The sequence below is a fragment of the Prionailurus bengalensis genome, chromosome E4, assembly GCF_016509475.1.
Source record: "Prionailurus bengalensis isolate Pbe53 chromosome E4, Fcat_Pben_1.1_paternal_pri, whole genome shotgun sequence".
NCBI lineage: Eukaryota > Metazoa > Chordata > Mammalia > Carnivora > Felidae > Prionailurus > Prionailurus bengalensis.
Genome location: NC_057360.1, coordinates 13,304,386 through 13,326,583, shown reverse-complemented (window position 1 = coordinate 13,326,583; position 22,198 = coordinate 13,304,386). Strand labels below are relative to the sequence as shown.

The window sequence follows — 22,198 nt, the reverse complement described above, 5'->3', positions numbered from 1 at the left end:
GAAGAAACACATGACCTGAGTAGCCCTATCTATTAAAGAACTTGAATTTGTAGTTTAAAAACTTTTACACAAAGAACTTTTGGTCAAGATGGCTTCACTGGTGAATTTTACCAAATATTTAAGAAAGCAATAATGCAAATGATAGACAAACTCTTCCAGAAAATGTAAGAGGAAGAATACTCTCCTATTCATTCTATGGGACTGTCATTACATTGATACAAACCAAGAGAAAATATTACAAAAAAAATACAGATAAATATCCATCATGCAAAAATCCTTAACAAATATAATCCCACAGTGTATAAAATGGATAATATATCATGACCAAGTGGGGTTTATTTCAGCAATGCAAGGTTGGTTTAATAGTCAATGTAATTTACCATATTTTAACCCAAACCATCTCAAAAGAAGCAGAAAAAGCATCTAACAAAAGCGAACATCCATTCCTGATAAAGACTGTCGGCTAATTAGGAATAGAAGGAAGCTTCCTCAACTTAATAAAGGGTATTTATGAAATATCTATAGCTAACATCATACTTAGTGGTAAAAGACTCAATGCTTTATTCCTAAGATCAGGAACAAGGCAAGGATGTCTCATCTCACCACTTCTATTCAATATTATACTGGAGTTTCAGTGCAATAAGTCAAGAAAAAGATAAAAGACATCCAAGTTGAAATTGGAGAAGTAAAGCTATCTTTATTTTTAGACAATGTGATTATTTACGTAGGAAGCATTATGGAATCTACAAAAAAGTTACAGATGATTCAACAAAAGAACAAATGATCGCATTTCTATATGTTAGCAATAAACAACAGGAAATTAAAAAATGTTAAACTACCATTTATCATAACATCCAAAAATATGGAATACTTAGGATAAATCTGACCTAAGATGGGTAATATCTATACACAGAAAACTACAAAACACTGCTGAGTGCAATTAATGATCTAAGTAAATGGAAAGATATACCATGTCGTGGGTTGAAAGATTCAACATTGTTGTGATGTCATCTCTGCCTATGATGAAACACCCTTAAGAAATTTATTAAACTTTGTTCATCCTGCAAACCTGTGCTCACTCTCCTTCATCCCCCTTCTTCCTCATCTCAAGCATCTCCAAATTTGCCCATTCAGCATGTGAAAAGCCTTTTTAGAGTATAGATTCTCATCAGAAAGGGAAAGCCCGAGTATTTTCCTTTTTTTTTTTTCAGCCTTTGAGTCAAATGGGCCAGAATTAATTTTTACATCTGCAGGAAAGCAAAGAGCAGCTCTGAGATTTTATGTATGCATATGTGTATATACCTATAATTAAGCTACATACATATCTGAATAATTAAACTTCTAGGCTAAACTCTGAGATGTAAAGGACTTTCTCATTAATAAAATGTAAGCCAAACGGCTAGCAAAAGCACTGGGAATGAAAGAATTCTGAGCAAATTATAAAAGTGCTGGGGTCTCTGAGCTTTCCCTACAGCTCTCATCCTGGTTGGCTTTACTGTCCTGTCCCATTGGGTCAGGATGGCATTTCTGGCTCCATCCCACTTCCCTGGTCCCATCAGTCGAAACTGGTACGGGCTGCAGGGACCAAAGTACACCTCCAAGGCCAGCTGGGGGTCAGTCAGGAAGAGCCATGGTATGTTAGGCTTGGCTCCTATGAAGGAGCCCAGCTCGTCCATGTACGTGATGTAATCTGTCTGCAAAGTCTGGCTCTGGCCAAACCTGAGGAAAGAAAAGAACATATGGGAATGAGGGGCACAGTAAATAAAGCACGAATTTCTTATTTTCTAGCTCAGAAAATAGCATTTTAGTCGGCAGCTCCAGGATTATCCCATTCCTCCCTTTTTCCACAACAATGAGTTTATCATTTGTTCTGTGGCTATAAATGTGTCGATTCATTTTTTTTCCTCCTTCCTAACCTCTATCTAAATTTGATGTCATTTGGTCTTCTGTGGCCTGGAGTGAAAGGACCCCAGGATGCCAAGGTGACGGATCAACTCAGTTTATTCTTTAACACATGACTATTCTTTACATGACCTTGCTTGGGATCTGCCCCAGTGTTAGATTTCTGGGGCATGGCCTCATTTACTTTTAGGAACCCTGAAGAGCAGGCTACCATTTAAGAAATGCGGTTGACTTCGGGGCTTCTCCTTTCCTTGCTTCTTATTCCTATTGGCCTGTAATATAAAGGCTGGTAAGGAGAGTGAGTTGCGTGAATGGTGAATAGGCGCGTCCACTTCGCAGAGCCGCCCTGTGAACTGGATGAAATGCGGGAGAGATTTTGTTGAGTCTGAAGCTTCCACCTCTACTCTCCTCTAGGTCCTTTGCCAGCAACTGTGTGGCAGAACTCAGTGAATGATGTGTTAGAGCTTGAAAGAACAATCTTCTTACATAGTCACCTCTTCATCCGAATAGGATTCATTATCTAATTATTCTTCCAACAGATTTTAATATAAAATTGGAAAAGAATTGATTTATATGGAAGTAGCTAACATAAAAAATACATTTAAATATGTGATGACTAGCCATTTGAATGACTTTCTACAAATCCCATTTATGGTGTACTTGAGAACACATGTTTGGATGAATCAGAAAGGAATGTTCTTTTATTTTTTATTTTCTTTTTATTTTTTGAGAGAGAGAGAGAGCACAAATGGGGGAGGGACACAGAGAGAGAGAGAGATAGACAGACAGACAGAATTCAAAGCAGGATCCAGGCTCCTATGTGTCAGTGCAGAGCCCAATGCGGGGCTTGAACCCATGAACTGTGAGATCATGACCTAAGCCAAAGTCAGATGTCCAACCGACTGAACCACCCAGGTGTCCAAAATGAGTATCTTTTTAGAAGAAAATACTAGGGCAGGTGAACTCAGTTTGGTTCTTCATTTGGTTTTCTGATTACAGTGCTGCCACTGCTCAGTTCCCAGCTAGTTAACTTGCTGGCAGACATGTGGCTGATGGGAAAGGACTTCTTGGAGACATTTGAGCTGGATAATATTTTGTTCAGGAGGCCTGTCCTCTGCATTGTGGGATGCTTTGCGGCATCCTTAGTTTCTACATATTAGATGCCAATAGCATGCCCTCCCCACTTGTGACAACCAAAAATGTCTCTGGACTTTGCCAAATGTTTCCTGGGGATCAAAATCACTCCCATGGGAGAAACTACTCTAGAGTGTAGTTTGTACTCTTCTACAGGTGACGTGTAATGACTACTATTTTCCTATCTCATACTGCTTGATCATAGCAAGTGTTCTGAAAATGTGAATTTTGACTAGTAAAAATATTGTAAAATATATCAACATTTTCCTACATATAAAGGAAAATCTTATGGTTTGTTTCATTAGCAAGTACAATCTCTTACCACTTGAGTTTTTTCCCCATTTTCTCATCAATGTCATCCATCATTTCATTTGTAGTTGGCAAGGTACATGAGTCTAGAAGAGAAATGGGGAAAGAAGTATTAAAAAATATTTTAAAAATCAGAAATATATAATGACACATGATGATTTTTTCATAATGTTTTTTAAAATTTCTTTATTTTATTTTTTTAATGTTTTTATTTATTTTTGAGAGAGAGAGAGTGAGTGGGGGTGGCCAGCAGAGAGAGGGAGACACAGAATCCGAAGCAGGCTCCAGTCTCTGACTGTCAGCACAGAGCCCGATGTGGGGCTCGAACTCACAAGCAGTGAGATCATGACCTGAGCTGAAGTCAGACACCGAACTGACTGAGCCATCCAGGCACCCCTGATTTTTTTGTAGTATTTATGAACTGTATCCCTAAAAGATTTTATATCAAGAGGAGCTGCCTTTGGTATCTTTAGTAGAATAACAGTTTATAGAAATAAAGACTTGAGAAGTCAATGAACCCCCCTCTATGAATAGCAGGGCTGGCCTGCAGTGAGACAGTGGCAACAAAGAAGTTTGTAGCTTCAGATCACCTAATCTCATATTTCTGTAACATCCTGGAGGACCTAATCCCCAACATGCCTTAGATACACTTTATGTATATTAACATCATAACAGCTTCTTCATACTTCTTATTTGCATCCTCTTATTAAGAATTCTCTCCAGAAGTAATCTTCACTCTAAGGTACATGCCTATTAACATGGAACAGTGGAAAGACGCATGGGTTTTCCAGCATTAGCCTGCGGCCAGGAAGCATCAGAAAATTTTAGAGCTTTGCAATACGTTATCAGTGGAGGGGTCATCTGATTGCTGACTGTAGCTCTTTTGTCTTTGTCACCATGGCAGAAAGCTATTATGACATTCACAGTGCATGAATACTTCCTAGTCATTGTTAGCACCTTACCTCTCCTGGTACGGTTGTGGTCAGATGTTGGCTAGAATTTTTGTCTGCTTTGATGTTGTGTCCCAAGTGCCAAGATGGAGCCTGGCACATAGTAGTTGCTCAATAAATATTTGCTGAATGAATAAATACCATCTTTTGTTTCATATACATTTCTTGGGCTTATGAACTGTAGCCTTTTTTTTTTTTTTTTTTTTTTTTTTTTTTTTTTTTTTTTTATAAAACCCCAGGTACTTGGCACTGTTGTTCCTTTAAGAGGAAAACACAATGGAAGTATTTTACAGAGGAACAACCTTGTAAAGGATTTCATAACAGGGATTATTTCAATCATCATTTGTGTACATTTGAAATAGAAGCTTACTTACCCACAACATTTTTAGAAAACCTCCATTCTAGGATTGTAACGTTTTCTTCCTTACCTGTAAATTTATTACCTAAGTTTTTACGGACAGTATGTTAGGTAAGGTATACCTATGTTGGCCAAGGTTTTCGGACCCTTGAATAAAAAGACACTTTAATAATAATCAATATGACTGAAGTAAATTAAATCTATATATTTGAGACATTGCCTTTCTCCATGTAATCCTCATGTTCTTGATTTCCTTACATAAGCATACTTGTAGACCCTAGGATCTGGATTGGAGGGGGAGGACAAGATGGTGCATAGAGTAGGAGTGGCCTGCCATTGTTATTCTGAAACAGTTTGATGCCAATCGGGTGCCCGCAACATCCACCAGGGCCCTTCTGACCTTCACAATGTATCTTGACATTGCAGTTATCCACTGCTGTCTTTCTCTTGCTTAAAGCCTTGCAAACTCCCTCCAATAGTCCCTCCAATTTCCCTATGAGCTCTTTAACACAGCTCTTAAGGCCGTCCGTGTTCTAGTCCATCTCTCTGTTTCTTGCCACTCCCTGCCTCTGATTTATATTCCTGTACAGAGCATCCTAAAACTTCCCCTATTTTAGCATCCCCCTGGCTCTATTTTAGGCTATCTAAGGTCACGGAGTGTGTCTTGTTCCTTTTAGATCCTTAGCACCTAGGACAGTACGTGGCATATAGAAGGTACTCAGTAAACGTTCACTGACTAAATGGATAAAAGACAGAATGGTCGACCTACTTGCAAACACTTTAGCAGCCCAGCGAGCCTGGAGGTCAGCTGTGGGGATGGCAGCCCCAAGGGACTGGACAAGGCCAATCACAGCCAAGGTTGGCTTCTCCATTAGTGGGGGGAAGATGCCTTTAAACAAGGTGACCTCATTGTTTCTGCTTTTGATGATGGAGTCATCAAGGAAGGGGTAGGCATAATCATAGCCTGTTGCAAAGATGATGGAGTCGATGGCCTCAAACACAGTCCCATCCTCAAACACAGCCGAGGTCTCTGTGAACTCCTTCACATTGGGCTTGATGGACACAGTGCCACACAGGATGCGGGATGGGAGCTCATCGTTGAACACAGGCTCTTTCCGCAGGGAACTGTTCAGAGACAAGAGACAGACTTTTGCTGTAATGCACCAATTCCAAGAAATATCTGCAACAGTCCACAGCACTGGAACCAGATTTGAGGAGCTAAACATTAGCATGAGGACCTCTGAACTCTTCTCTTGTGGCAACTTTGTTTTTACTATTGCCTGCAACAATCCTTAAGAATTCTGTCTGAGCTGCCTCTTTGGGTCCTTTGCAACTTGAAGATTCCCTTATGGGTACTTATACTATTTGGAGATTGGCCAAATAGATGACAATCAAACTAATTCCTAGACATAATCAGTGGTTAAGAATGCAGACTCTGGGAGACACCTGGGTGGTTCAGTCAGTTAAGTGTCTGACTTCGGCTCAGGTCATGATCTCATGGTTCATGAGTTTGAGCCCTGTGTCGGGCTGCGTGCTGACAGCTTGCTTGGAGCCTGGAGCCTGCTTTGGATTCTGTGTCTCCCTCTCTCTCTTTGTTCTTCCTCCGTTTGCACCCACTCTCTCTCTCTTTCAAAAATGAATAAAGATAAAAAAATAATAACAGAAAGGTTTATAATCAATCTCCATCTCTCACTAGTGACTACTCTGTATTTGTTTCCTTATGTATAGAATGGGGATAGCGATAGAATCTACCTCATACGGTTAGAACTAAACGAACAATTACCCATAAAGCACTTAAAACAGTGCCTCTGCCTCATGCAAGCGTCATTATTATACGTGAACTATTATTATAAGTAAGGTCTTTGATTTGAGCAAATCAAACTGGCTGTGGCGAGCTGTTACACTGTCATGTGTGGCTTCCTTTCCACAGCTGTGGTCCTAAAAGAAAGTGTAACAACTTTAACACTGCACTTTGGTTGCTAAAATTCTGGGAGTGATGTGCTTTGCGACGACATTCTTCATTTTGACTCACGTTTCCTTTCGGGGCGTTTTGGAATGTACTCCAAGTATCTCAAACACTCAGAAAGTTTATAAATCTTAGAATGTGCCTGTATACTTCCATATCTTTCTCTGCCTCTATCATTCTGGAACTTTGTCTCTTACCTTACCAGGTGACAAAAAGTAGGTCTCAGTAAAACCTGTTTTTATTCCCCCCACTCGAGGAAGGAGTGAGAAGGTGTTATCAAAACCTTAGGGTACTTGGAACCCTTTCTGAGAGGGAGCTTCATTCTTAGAATGAATGGATTTCCAAACCTATGTTTCGTTGTCTAAAGGGCAGAGTCAGACTGTGATTTGCAGTTACTCTTACAAGACCAAAAGTCTTCAGCAGCTCATGCTTTGGAGTGTCTATTGCATTAAACATAAGTTTAAATGCATGAAATCAACGTTTTTTGTTTGTTTGTTTGTTGGTTGGTTGGTTTTATCTTTAAGGATATAGTAGTCTGCCAGACTAAGTAGGATAAATGCTGTGGAGTGAGGGTCTGACTCTTAAACCTGGCATTTCCTGTTTCAATTTACGGTTTCCTCTTACTCTGCCTTACTTGATTCTCTAACACAATGAAACCTTTCTTTGAAACGTTTTTAAGGATTTTATTTTCAAGTAATCTCTATACCCAACACGGGGCTCCCACTCACAACCCCGAGATCAAGAGTAGCATGCTCGCTGACTGCACCAGCCAGGCGCCCCCCCACAATGAAACATTTTTGCTAGCATGGGCCAAGATGAAATTTCTTAGTGAGTCCTTTCTTGTCTTAGCCACTCTAATATTTTTCTATGGACGTACTGATTCTTCTACTTAGAGTGCCTTTCTAATTAGCAGGTGTCAGGCTCTGTCTCTACAGAAAAATAAATAAACCAAAGCTTGTTAATTTTACCGGCTACATCAGTTTTGTGAATCTCCACTGCTTTACATGTTCCGTGCCTCCTGACTGTCCTGCTAACATTCCAATCTTTCCACGGTGGAAGAGGTGTGTACTTTCATTCTGAGATTTTCTACTTTCTGAGACATGTCGATTAATACCACTTGGTTAATTGCTCCTTACAAGCGTATTAGAATATCCGAGACTAGTAAGAACCAATATCTGTAAAGCTTTATAGTTTACAAAATGCCTTATATATTTTTATCTTGCTGCATACCACAATAGTCTTGAGGAATAGGTATTAAAATTGCGATCCCCATTCACTTGCAAGCACTTTTGAGGTATTTCTCAAAAGAACAATTCATGAGACGGTTCTGCCCTCAAAATTCTATGCTTTAGCTTGGAGCTACCATAAATGAATCTGTCATGTCAGGGGGATCTAGTGCCCCGCTCCTTGGCCTTTTGTATTCTCCCATATTTCTTTCCCCGCCAGAGACATTTCAATAAGATTTTCAACCCATACATGCTCTCTGGGTATACTGTGCCACTCATGCAGTCCTCGGTTTCATCTCAACAACCTCAGTGAGACAGCTAAAGTAAGATCTAGAGAGAAAGAATTCAACTGAAGCCAGTGCCCCGCTTTTTTAAGTGATAAAATACATGTTACTTGTAGTACCCATTTAAAGGCATCAGGCCGAAGTTCTCATGCTTAAACCACGTGTTCATCTTCTTCACGTATAACCAGTCAGAGACAAATGAAGGCAGGGCATTCCGGAGAAAGGATGCAAAGCGGGTAACATACACCATGTCCCAAGGGTAGCCATTGTCCCAAACCCGGCTCATGACCCAGGAGCCACTTCTGGTACTGATAACGACCTGGTGGGGAAGGCAACATAGACTTCAATGTCACACTGTAGGAAACAAGCAGATATGACACAATGGATATGTTTTATGGACATCTCTGTGCATTGCCCTCAGTATCCAGGCGGAAGCATTTTTATTTTTATTTTTTAATATTTTTGGGGGTACCTGGGTGGCTCAATCGGTCAAGTGTCCAACTTTGGGTCAGGTCATGATCTCGCGGTTCGTGAGTTCGAGCCCCACCTCGGGTTCTGTGCTGACAGCTCAGAGCCTGGAGCCTGCTTTGGATTTTGTGTCTCCCTCTCTCTCTGCCCCTCTCCCACTTGTGCTTTCTCTCTTTCTCAAAAATAAATATTTATTTATTTTTTAAATAAATAAACATTTAAAAAAAGAAATATTTTTAAAGTATATATATGTGTGTGTGTGTGATATATGTATATTCACACACATACACATACACAAAGAGAGAGACAGAGAGAGAGAAGGCACATAGGGTAGGGACAGAGAGAGAGGGAGGGAGAATCCCAAGCAGTCTCCTCACTGTCAGCACAGAGCCCAGCCCCATGAACCTTGAGGTCATGATCTGAGCTGAAACCAAGAGTCAGCTGCTTAACTGACTGAGACTCCTAGCCACCCCTGGAAGAAGCAATTTCAGAGAGTTGGGTCAGGATGAATCGCCTATGACTGAAACTAGGTAGAGATGGAACTACTCTGTCTCTCCACCCAAGAGGGCGAGTGCATAGTTCTTGAAATAATGAGAACCTGACAGCCTGGAACAAGAGAGCTGTGTATTCAGTTGTGACAGGTTTAATCTTCACAGACTCAGAGACATAGATGGTAGGCCTGGTGGGGACCAGCCAATCCAGGGCCTCAGTGGGGCGGGTGGTTGAGGGTGGTTGCTGGGTTGGGTGGGAGAAATATAGCTAAATCTCTACCTGAAATTAGGCTGAGGAGATGTCAAGAAGTTAATTCTGTTCTTTGTCTGAAGTTTTCTCTTCCAGTCCTTCTGTGCTTACTTCATGACCTCGTCTGGGCACTCAGACCATGGCAGCTGCCTCAGCCCTGAGAGCTACTTGTCTCTTATGCCACTTTTGTGATAACCCGAGGGAGTTTGACACCAAAAATGTCATTAGGTTTTATTCTGTTTAAGAATTTGTTTACTAAGGACCTATTTCCTTAACAATAGGTTAAGCTCTTTAAGGTCTGTTGGTCATGGATGATTCAGCATAGAGTCCTCTGGGAAGCCTCCCTTGACTTCATGCAGGCTAAGTTAGGTTCTATTTTCATGGTGCGGCCACACCTAATGTCACGGAAGGCTTATTACCTCCGTTCGTGAAGGTCTGTGTACCTGTCCTCCCACCTCCACCCACTGACAGCTCCTGGAAGTCAGAAATAGTCTGACTTATTTCCGTGTTTATTGCTAGTCTGACATAGTTCTGGCATATAACATGTGCCCAGTATTTGTTGAGCACTGGCTATTAAACGGATAGAAGACGGTGGGAACAAAATCTTCCATATCTCAGACCTCCAGAATGATAAGCAAAACACCTTTTGCATGGTAAGAACTATGATAAGAACTACTGCTAAACAAATAAAGGCAGATCCTGACTAGCAACCAGTTTGCTTGGAGGTTAGCAGAACATAAAATTAAAACAAAACAATGCACTCACGTATGTCTACACACGTACTCTTACCTCTGGTTCCGGTAGAACGCGCTTCCTTGCTAGCATGGGCCACGTTACCTTGCCTCACAGGGACCATGTCTCTAGTCCTCCTCGATTCAATGGGCATATGCCACAGGTGGATCCCTTGTAGTATGACATGTGAGCACGAGCCTCAGCGCCCAACCTGTTGATTTAATAGCACACCCGTACCCTAAGTTTGTTTCCCGAAGTGTACCTGTGTAGCCAGACGGCTGAGCTCGACAGCAATGTCAGATCCTGAGTTCCCCAGGCCAATGACAAGGACCCTCTTCCCCTTGAAGGCGTCCGGGTCTTTATAGTCCCTGCTGTGGAGATAGTGGCCTTGAAACTGGTGTAGGCCTAAGTGGAACATGAGGAGGGATTTGAGCTGATTTTCAGAAGACATGGTGAAGACTCACTTTTTCAATTTTTTTAAACTCCTGTTATCAGTCTTAATTTTGAAAAACAGTTTCCTAGTTGAAACGCATTTATCCTTTTTGACACTAACCCCCCAAATAAGTACTTACAGTGCCTTAAAAACCTATGATATGGGAACTTCTATTTTGATAATAATGATAACTAATATTTATTGAGTGCTTACTGTGGGTTAGGATCTATATGCTTAAACAAACACTTAATCTTGATAACATCTCTGTATGGCAGATATCATTATCTTTTAAAAGATAAGGAAGTCGAGACAAAGAAGTTAAGTGACTTGTCCAAGATCATATGCTAAGGAACTAGTGGAATAAGAGGTTGAGCCCAAGTGTTCTAAGCCTAAATATACTGCCTCTTAACCTTCATGCTTTCCATCTTCTATTCTCCCTGAATCTCTACTTATTCATGTATTTATTTATAAATATTTTCTAGATTTTATTTTAAAGTAATCTCTACACCCAATGTGGGGCTTGAACCCACAACCCCGAGATCAAGAGTCACACATTCCACTGACTGGGCCAGCCAGGTGCCTCTGGGTGCCTCTTAATTTTTTTTTTTTATGAAATTTATTGACAAATTGGTTTCCATACAACACCCAGTGCTCAGAACTCTAATATTTTCGAGTAGACCTGTGTTCCTATTGTAATGAAGGAGGAAGGAAGGAGAAAGTGAGGTTACCTGTGTATTATATTTATTTGATGTTTGGTGCTTTTGCATACTGATGGAGTGTGCCACTATACACACACACACACACACACACACACACACACTCACTGAAATTTCTAAAGTGAATTTGCAAAATGTGGATATAGATGACATTTAAAAACCCTTCCTCTCTAAGGACCTGCATCGTCAACTGATCTCTGACTTGCAGCTTCTTGATTCTTTTAGCATAAGGGTTCAGGAGAACAATGATTTCTGTATTTATCATCAGACTTAAAAATTTGGTTTTGAAATCTTTGGAACCTTAAGAATAATCATTATGGACAATCTATGGAAAGATCTAGCTCAACCCTTGGTGCTTGTGTATAAATCCCCAGACTATTATACGTTTTCCAAACTTACCAGGAAAGGAATCAGTTGGTAGATTGGGGTATACATGATGTCCTGAACAAATCATTATAGCGTCAAAAATAGTAGATTCCTGTTTCCCATCCTTTTCTGAAACAACTTCCCATTGTCCAGTGACTAAGAAGCTGGGACATTTCTTTATGCTAGAAACCAGGGTCTTAAAGAAAACCAGAAAGAAATTCCTTCTATTTACAATTCTGTAGGTTTTAATTTTCTTGCAGTGTTTCTGCAGAGGAAGTAATTGTTATGAGCTTGCCTGATTATTGAGAAATATAGGGAGGACATTAAAACAAGGAGTCACAGTGAATCTTCAAATCTTCCAAGGAAAATCACTCACTGGGGCCTATTTACTTTTGTGACATCTAGTTAATAGATTTGGGGTAAATTACACTGAATCTTGTGAAAGAGGCCATGTCATTTGCTTCCTGCCATCCTCTACTGAAATTCATGGCCTCTTTCTCTCTGACCTCATTTCCTATCAATTCCATAAATGTGGGAATGTCTCAGGGTTCAATCCTTATTTCTCCGTGGTGACATACCCTCTCCCTTGGAAATATTAGCCACTTCCATAGTATGACTATTTATGTAAATAAGTGTGAAATCATATTAAATTAAACATAATAAAATAATCATAGATAAGTGAAATTGTATTAAACGTAATCACAATTCATGATATGGTTGATTATTTTTCTCACTACATATATGTGCTTTGGATTTCACAGTCATGAACCGAGGTTAAGACCTGTGAGCAAATATGAAGTATTATTGTTATTTGCAGAGAGCGCATCTCTGCCTTAACTGCTGTGTCTGCTCATCTAAGAAACTAAGTGGGTGAAGGATGAGGGCAATGGCTGTATTATTCATTCATATTTTACTCTCCTTATAATGGCAGAACTTCTGAAGAATGGCATGTTTTCTTGAACCTCAATTCATCGGCCTTGAACCCACAGAAATCTAAATATGGACTAGACAGTCTGGGATTGTTTCTAACACGTGACAGTGTATGGGGTGGAACATATGCTATGATAGTATAGGCTTCTTCAGTATTTGCGATGATATTCTAAAAGTTCTCGGACACTAGTGGAGGACATTTTTAGGGGGGAGAAAGCATAATGCATGAATACTTTATAATCCAAACCAACATTTGATTGGTGAGCTGTCCAAACATTGAGCTCTGATTTCTGTAACGGAAGTCTGTATCCTTGCTTCCCACCCCTTTCCAACCGATAAACATACTGGGATCAACAGCACAAGGTGTAAGACCCTTACCTCAAACTGTATATATCTTAAAAGATTCTTCTTTTGAGCAAATGTCTTTATGTATTCCTGGAGTTTGCTGTGGTGCATGTAGTTGGGGTAATCATCAGGATAAGGGAAGTCTGGAAAGCACATCATCTCTTTGGAAGAGTTGGTGAACACCGACTGGTAAATGCTGGCTCTGCCCTCTTCGGCATGGTCCTAGGAAGAGGAAGAAAGCTTAAAAAGGAGGCCAAGGATGATGTTTCCCTCAGTGAAAATTTAAGTTTTGGTCGACTGAAACCGTTTTCATGTGTATAAAAAAAAAGACATGAAAACAATTCACACTTCCCTGTGAGATGCAACAAAGAAAGCCTTTAGCATAGCACCTGGCGCAGAGCTGGGACCCTACACCTTAGTTCTCTTCCTCGAATTACCCCCATGTTACATCTGTGTTTATAGTCCCGTAGCGTTTTCTTCCTTTTTCCAGTCACAGCGCTGGTTCTGATCTCATGGTCATGTTAAAAAAACACAATTAAATGGTCCAAAGGAGGGTGCAGTTTTTAGTCTATTTGATCGGCTGTTCGATTCGAACACTTCACTTGAAGTGGAGGGTTTATTCATTTGGCATAATCAGGCCCCCTTAGATTCCTGCATGCCACCTCGTTCACCTCCTCCCCGCCCCCCAGGATTTCTGGTTCAGTGTGTCTAGCGGGGAGCCTGAGAATCGGCATTTCCGATAGTTGCAGGCGATGCTGATGCCGCTGGTCCGGGAACTGCACTTTGAGAACCGCTGCTCTCTTGTAGATGAACTCCGTGCTGGCGGACCTCCCTAACCACCAGTTAGTGGCACTTGCTCCTCACCGAAGAGACACAGGAAACCAGGAGCCTCAGAACTTGTATCAAATCTTGCCACTTCATTATGGAGCCGCTATGTGATTGAAAACTGGCTTCTTTTTGAGAAGTAGTTGAAGGCTAAATGGAAAACAAACATTTCCTCTCTGCTGTAAGGGCAGGATAAAAATTCACACAATGTGCTGCCTTGAAAGTACATTAAAAAGCTGGCAGCCTCCGCTTCCCCCAAACCCAAAGGAACCTTCATGAAATGTGGGAACGGGATAGAATGACATGTTCCTGCTGGATTCAGGACATCTGTCATCCTCCAGCCCCAAACTGACCTCTGGAAGATACAGACCAAAAGTGCTGGAATGGTTGAGAGGCTTGGGGCTGGAGCTGGGGTGGGGGTGGGGGTGGGGACGGGGGCTGCCTGAGGCCCCTGTTTGGCTTTAGGTTGGGACGAAAACTTCCTCTATTCACGGTTGCTGTGTTTTTCATAAATAGCCAGGCTCGGAGATGTTAACGTTCTTAAGCCTCACTTTGAAATTTCTGCGACGATCAGAAAAAGGGTGACAGCTTGTGCCTGGCGGATTTTCAGGTTTGAGTCTTTCCCGTTCACCCACAGCGGTACCTTTGGTTGGTTGTTGTGAGAAGGAGAAGTGAGCAGAAGGAGTGAGGGGAGGGAAGGCAGGCTTCAGGCGGGGGTCTGGTTAAAAAAATGTAAGACTCCGCTCTGGGAAACAGAGTGGATAAGACCTTGGATTATTTCCATCATTAATGAATTTCTGCTCTTTCGCCTCCTGACCCCAGCCCATCGTAACAGAGAGAAGAGTATGTACCCGACAGCTCCTTGGAATTTCCCCTGACAGGCTGTTCCACAAACAAAGGAAAACGCTTGTGTTATATAACAACAGACAATTGCTCCAGAGAGCTCGTATTTCCAGTTTCTGCTTGTGGCATAGTTTAAGTGGCTAGTGAGCAAGTTAAGCTCAGACTCTGCCTCTGGCTGAGAGGGCTTGCCCTAGACCCAGAGATCCGAGCAGCTGCGGTCACGTTGTCCCACCCTGTGTTGGGTTATAACTGCATCTGTGTCTCATCTTTCCCGCTAGAACATAACCAACCGGGGGGCGAGGTCAGAGGCTAACTCGAGAATGTTGTGCACGCATGTCAAGCAGTCTGGCTTGATCTTCTTTCAGACTCTGCCTGTCAATCCCACTTCTGCTTGTCTAAAGATACCCTCAAGGTCCAGCTCCAAAGTTGCCCCCTTCGTCATGCCTTTCCTTGCCTCTCTCTCACCAACCTGAAGTCATCCCTACGTCTACCAAGCTCTGATTGACTTTACTGCCCTAATCGCATATTCGCATATATTACAGTCATTCTGAGACTTGTTTTCTCTGGTTTTAAAAAGCTGGCTGCCTGCTGTACCTCTTATCTGCAGCTGTACCTAACACTGTACCCTATCCATAGTGTACTCTGAATGTATTTGTTGAATAAATGAGTGGATGAGTGGAACAAAAGTCCAGGGAGTTCTGGTTCCATTGTTTTCCCCTTTTGCAATCAAAATAATACCCACCTATTGTACACGGCTTGTTGAACAACTTGTTAATTAATCTTTTGAGGACACAAGGCCTTAATATTGGAGAATATGAAACTAAAACATGCTCGCATTCAGCCTGCGAGTGTTTAAGTCTCATTTGGTTTCTGTTTTGCAGAAAAAGCACGTGGTGAAAAGTTCAGAATTATCAGGTGTCTTTTTTCCAAAATACCTTCTGCCTGACAGGACTTGCAAGATAAAAGCTTATGTAACACATTCTTCAAAAATCCCTTTCTAAACATGCATCGAACCCGGTGGGTTTTCTTGGAAAAGAAGAGAAGGGTTCACCTTTTGGCTATAAGGCGAATGGTGCAGATACAATGTCTTCATGCCAAGTATGTATCATCTACATCCAATCACAATGGCCGAGAAATTCAGGACAGAAAGATAGAAGTTTCCCCGACCTGTCTTTCACAATTAGAGTATTTTTATGTATTTACATCCCCACGGGGTCTTTGAGTATAATTCTTATAACCAGTGACCTATGGAAGAAAGATACCCATCTTGTGGATAACCTGGAGACTGATTTTGCATTTTACTCATCTATCATATATTGCTTCCTTAAATAAATGTTGTGATCTGGCTGCACTGGTTAACTTACAAATTCCTGGATATACCATGTTCACTGCCTCCCCATGCCTTTCACGCTGGTCCCTTCTACCGAGAAACCTCTCCCACCGGGTACTGGCACACTGTTGGTGACCGCATGTCCATGGGGTGCCGTTCACAGACTACAGTGGAAATGGCACTCTGGAGTTATGTCACATAGTGGTCCTCTACGTTCCTTGTCTGAGAACACCCTTCAAGTCTCAGCCAAGTACTCTCCCTGCAGGAAGTGTCCCTTGACCTGAGAACATTTCAGTAGCCGCTCCCCACCCCATCTCCTAAATCTCAAAGCATTTGTTCATTAAATTGACCATCACCAAGGGCTGTCTCATTGTTGTAAAGTATTATAATCTCTTATTTGAAATTCATAGGGCCAGATATATTTTGGAATCTGTAGATTTTTGGATTTTTCTCCATAACATTTCTAGTGAGAAGTGGGACAGCACCCTATCATCAGACACAAGAAAATTTCTGCAGTGAAACACAAAGTGGGACAAATAAAGATTATAACTAGCCCAATGTCAATTCAGCTCATGTTTTCTGATCTTATGACTTCAGGAAAGGTTTTGCCATCAAATGAATTTTTGCCTATCTTTCTATCAAAGGATTGTGGACCTGTGTTATGGCTTGTTTCACCAAATGGATTGGAAACCATTTATGTAAAGTAATTATGTCATGCATTTGTCATCCCAGTACCTAGCACAAAACTCTGCCAAAATAGATATTCAAGCAGCATTTAATTGTTGCTAATGAGATCATGGAGAACCATTTCATGATTTAGGCTAAGCTGGTCACATCTCCCTGAGCAAATGTAAATAAAGATAATTGAATCCTTAAAAAAATAACTTTTGGGGTGCCTGGGTGGCTCCGTCTGTTAAGCACCTGACTCGATTTTCGCTCAGGTCATGATTTCACAGTTCTTGTGATCGAGCCCCATATTGGGCTCTGCCCTGATGGTGTGGAGGTTGCTTGGGATTCTCTGTCCCCCTCTCTCTCTGCACCCACCCTCTCAAAAATAAATAAATAAACATTAAAAAAAAATAATTCTTGATCATTTCCTAATGGAGATGATCTTATATCTCATATAATACTTTCAGGATTATAGGACCTCACAAATTAAAAAAAAAAAAGACTCTTGAGATGAATACAAAGATGTCCTAAGTTAGAACTGGTATATTCTACTAGAGCAACCTGTTGTTGTAGGTTGGGCAAGCACTGAGACCAAGACAGAATTTGGCTATAAGGTGAATTTGGCTATAAGGTGGATATAACGTCTTCATGCCAAATATATATCATCTATATCCAATCACAATGGCTGAGACATTCAGGACAGAAAGGATAGAAGTTTCCCCAATGTGATTTTCAAAATTTAAACATGTTTTGTATAGTGAATATTTACTAATTATATCATTTGTCCAACCATGAGCCTGAATGACAAAGACAAATCAGTTTTTTTTTTTGGTTTTGGAGTTGGTTGGAGTATTCAATAACCACACACACAACACGCACAGTCATTGTTTATCATAACTTACAGTGTCTTCCTGATAGACATGCGGTAATTCTAGAATCACATCCCATTAGAGTTGGAAGGCATATTAAAGGAAACTTAATTTCCAGCCTCAACATCTGACAAATGAACATTTGAAGTCCAGAAAGAAAAAAGCGACTTGCCGAAAATTAATCTTTCTGGAAAACCTAAGAGTTGAAACTAACTGAGAACTTCTGATCTTGGTCTACCTTTCTCCTTTTCTTTTTCTTTTCTTTTTTAATCCCCTTTATGTTCCTAGGATTTCTGAGCAATAGGGAACAGGGATAGATTCCATTCATTTACATGGGGGAGGCAGTGGTGCGTTTTTGTTTTTGTTAGAAATTACCGACATTAGCACCCTTTACAGCCTGGAGATCTGGACTCTGTTACACAGGTAACATTGTTTTATGAGCTGGTATGAAGTAGTTTTGAGTGATTGGACATTAGCATGATGGGAGAGAGAAGATTTTACTTTCCAGATCTGGAGCTTTTGTGACCTTCCTCCCAAGTCTGAATAGAACCGATCAGATTTGGTTTGCAGAACCACCCATCTCCCTTCTGTTGATATTCCAGTGCTTTCCCACTCACCAAGAATTTCCACAGGCCTCCAATATCATTGCTCCTCTCAAAGCAGGTGGGTTCCAGCCCCTCTTCCAGGCAGCACCGGATGGAGGCCAAGCCACTGACACCAGCTCCGACGATGGCCACTCTCTTCCCCATGATCACCAGGAGGAGAGTCTGGAGATAGCTTCTTCAGAAGAGTGTTCCTGAATACTTAGGATTTTTCGGTAGGAAGAACCAGCCAAGGTTTATGGGTCAGGATCCTCACCTTACAACAAGAAGACATAATGCACATTAACAATTTATACTCACTAATTTTTTTACCACTCTTGCTATTGTATGATACTAAATCTGGTTTCTTCTCCAGCTTATTCGAGATGCCCCAAACAGCAGAATCAGGGAATGCTGGAGCAGGAAGGACCTTAAAGTTCATCAGTCTAATGCTCTCAAGTACAAATGCAGCAATAGTCACTCCTAGAAGACTAGAAATTGTTCCTTTGACATCTTGCAGCTAACAAGCAAAGGAGTTGGAGTCAGAACTCAAGCCTTCTGCATGAAATCCACTATTCCAAATCACCCCTACTCACTTTGAATGCTTGGCTCTAAGGGGTTTAGTCTCAATGCACTGCCTTCCTTTCCTCAGCGAGCGGGCAGTGCTTTAAATGTAGAAAAAAATGGCTTTTAACATTGTCTTTTCATGTAAAAATTGAGGAAGGGGGAGGAGTTATTAGTCTTAAAGTAGAAATTCCTTTTTTTTTTATTTTTCGTGACGTAGAACCCTGCTAAAGAGGAGGACTGAGTGTGGTGGAGATAGCAGAAGCGGGGAGAGGGGGTAGAGGAAGAAAGGGATTGCGGAAGGGCAAGAATGAGGTCCCTGGCCCAGGTTCCAAAAAATAAAATAGTAACTGATACTGTCACGGAGGCTGTAAAGTGAAGCCTCTGGAAGATTAACAGAACAATGGTTCTTTTATTTATTTTTGCTTTGGAACTTCAGAATGTATAAACAAATACTATGCACCTGGACTATTTGTTATGCCAATGGTGAAAAAAAAAACCTCATTTTTTTTTTAAACTTAGGAGGGTATGATTTGAGGAGCTGAGCTAACCCTTGGAGATGATGGATTTGTAAAAACTAGTGAACTCAAGGACAGAATTGTGAAGTCACTTGAGTCTTGTCTCTGTCTCTTTCCCACTTCCTCCCGCCTTTCCTGCTTCTATACACCTCCTTCTCCCCCTTCTTTCTTCCCACCCTTCCTTCCTTTTGTCTGAGTGCCTACCTTATGTCTTGGGGATTCAAAGGTGAAAAGATCCAGTGCTTTCTATCCAGAAGTGTATAGTCTAATGGAGAGAGAGATGATCCATCAATGTCACCGTGGAAATTTGATTCGGTGAGTGCCGGCCCTCAGGTGGGAACATCTGAGTCTGTCTGAGAGAAGAGTAAAAGAGGATTCAAGAGGAAGGGAGCCAAAAACTGAGTGTTGAAGGAAGAATAGATGCCTGCCAGGTAGTCAATGAGCAAGGAACACATGATGGGCATGGAGGAAAAAATGGGCAAATGCACAGAAAAGAGGCCTTGAGTGATCAAGTTACAATTACTTCAGTGTTGCTGAGCAGAGGTGATGGGGATAGCAGAGGGTAGACTCAACATGCAGGGCCCTGATTATGAAGGACTTTGAAATGCCACACTCAAGGGTTTGGATACCATCCTCTAGGTTATGGTGATCCATTCAAGAATTCTGAACGAGGAAGTGACAAGGTAAGAAAAGATCAGATTCATATGGAAGCTAGCCAGACAGCTGGATTCATATGGACAGTGGCTAGGATCAGGGATACCAGGATGTAATTTCAATAGTCTAGAACAGAGATGCTGAGGGACTAAAATAGAGAAATGTCAGGGGAATGGAGAATAGAGAGACATAAGAGATATATAGGACATAGATGTTCAGGAAGTTGTTGGCTGATTATAGACTTGATGCTTCAAAGAAGGTCTTTGAGATTTTATATTGTGATTTGTATGCATATCACTTTTTTTATTAAAAAATTTTTTTAATGTTTATTTTTGACAGAGAGAGACAGAGTGTGAGCAGGGGAGGGGCAGAGAAAGAGTGAGACACAGAATCTGAAGCAGGCTCCAGGCTCTGAGCTGTCAGCGCAGAGCCTGACACGGGGCTCGAACTCGTAAACCATGGGATCATGACCTGAGCTGAAGTCAGAGGCTTAACCAACTGAGCCACCCAGGCGCCCCTGTATCACTCTTGATTTAGTATAGAAAGCAGTGGCCATCCTGTTTCACAAAGAAAGGGACTTAGTACAGGAATTAGGTGCATGTAATAGAGGGAAGGACTGGAGGAGCAACATCCAGGGTTCTCCCTGCCAAAATCAGGGCCTTGTAAGAACACATGACTAGAGCTACCATCCAATGGGCAGGAACCACTGCGGTTGCCACAGACACTTCCAGAGGGTGGGACGCGGAGTTTGGCTGATGTAAACATACCTGTTGGAACATGTTTATGGATCAATGTAGTCACCAAAATTCAGCCTCTGCCTCCCTTTGTCTTCCAAGCCCAGATATCTAAATCACTGGAAAAACCTAAATTGCCTTCAAGCCCTAACTACAAGGAAGTCTTAGAAATGTAGTTTTTAGCTTCCAGTCCTTGTGATGCAGGAGGGAGTCCAAGGGGGAGGGATGGTATGCCAAGAGTCCCTAGGCAGCATCTAGCACCGTGGGTTACATGGTATTAAGTGGAAGCCACTCCTGCATTCTTAGGATACCTAAACATACTCCTATTCTTCTCTGATACCAATACGGTAAACACTCAGTGCTTTACCCTTTTGGTTATATATTTTCTGATAATTCTTACAGGACTTCAAATCTCTCCACTGTACAATGAGCAAATTGAACTAGATAATTGCTAAAGTCCTTTCAACATTCCATGAATCTCTTAATTTACTGACTAGGCTTCAGCAACCCTTTTCAGAAATAGAAAATGTAAGCCAACGATGACACAAATGCATGGAAATTACTTAAGAGGATTTTTCTTGTTCTATGTATCCCACTGTCAACAAGTCAATTTTATTTGTTGCTGAGACCCACTTGTTCAATGGGAGGTGTCAGCTAATAGAACTTAGAATCTAAGAGAGTCAAGAACATAGAGCATGAGAGAGAATCTTTGGGGTAGACCTCTTCGGAAAGAGCTGTTGGTGTGTTGCGTGTGCCATTTTCCCATCAAAGAAATGTAATCAAAAGACCTGGTTCTTGAGATAAGCATAAGGGGAGGGGCTCAATCCCACCATTTGGGGAGCAGTTGGGTGCTCTGTGGAATTTTTGTCCACCTGACCTTTCCTGGAAAATCTAGAGGATGGGAATTGGGCTGGCTAGCTGTGAAGGGGAGTTGTGTTTATGTTGTGTTTGGCCAGCACTCCCCGAGTTTATTGAGACGAAGCATGTGTTAGGGTTTCCTGAGGGATGGATGTGAGCCATCGAAAGAGAACTAATATGGGGTCATATTAGGTCCTGTCCACTAGGGCTATGGAAGTGTCTGCCAGAATAGGGTCCATTCTTCTGAGTCAAGAGAACTGTTGGGGAGAGGCCACCATTGTTTTGGGGTGCCAAGACATCCATATAAGTAAGAACTAGTTTTATTTTTTTTTTTAATTTTTTTTCAACGTTTATTTATTTTTGGGACAGAGAGAGACAGAGCATGAACGGGGGAGGGGCAGAGAGAGAGGGAGACACAGAATTGGAAACAGGCTCCAGGCTCTGAGCCATCAGCCCAGAGCCTGACGCGGGGCTCGAACTCGCGGACCGCGAGATCGTGACCTGGCTGAAGTCGGACGCTTAACCGACTGTGCCACCCAGGCGCCCCAAGTAAGAACTAGTTTTAAACATCTACCAAGCTCAGAGATCTAGAAGCCAGAATGTTATAATACCAATTAAATTAGATGTCTCCCCCATCTCCGCCTTTTTTTAACCTCTCTCTTCTCTTCTTCTGATCCCTTCCTGGACTTTCTGAAAGAATCAGAAACCTCCCTGTCGACATCATGGGGAGGAAGAGTGGACACACAGGTGATACAGAAGAAAGGTTTCATGCCCCACTTCCAAAACCTTAGGTCTCCCCTGCTGGCAGGCCGAGGGAGAAGTACTAGAGAGAAGATTAGAACTTTAAATAAAGTCCAAGGCTTTGATTATTACACGAGAGACTGAACCTTCCA

General features: G+C 41.6%; 1 protein-coding gene across 1 annotated transcript; it reads right to left on the bottom strand.

Moving 5' to 3' along the window:
- Positions 1-671: 671 nt before the first annotated feature.
- Positions 672-18,694, bottom strand: LOC122475711 (putative dimethylaniline monooxygenase [N-oxide-forming] 6). Its single transcript, XM_043567778.1, has 9 exons — positions 18,574-18,694; positions 18,014-18,254; positions 12,894-13,082; positions 11,619-11,781; positions 10,333-10,475; positions 8,249-8,448; positions 5,423-5,778; positions 3,359-3,431; positions 672-1,719 (listed from the first exon to the last, which is right to left on the bottom strand). The coding sequence occupies exons 2-9, from the start codon at positions 18,143-18,145 to the stop codon at positions 1,377-1,379; spliced, it is 1,599 nt and encodes a 532-aa protein (XP_043423713.1). The 5' UTR covers positions 18,146-18,254; positions 18,574-18,694; the 3' UTR covers positions 672-1,376.
- Between the last annotated feature and the right edge of the window lie 3,504 nt (positions 18,695-22,198).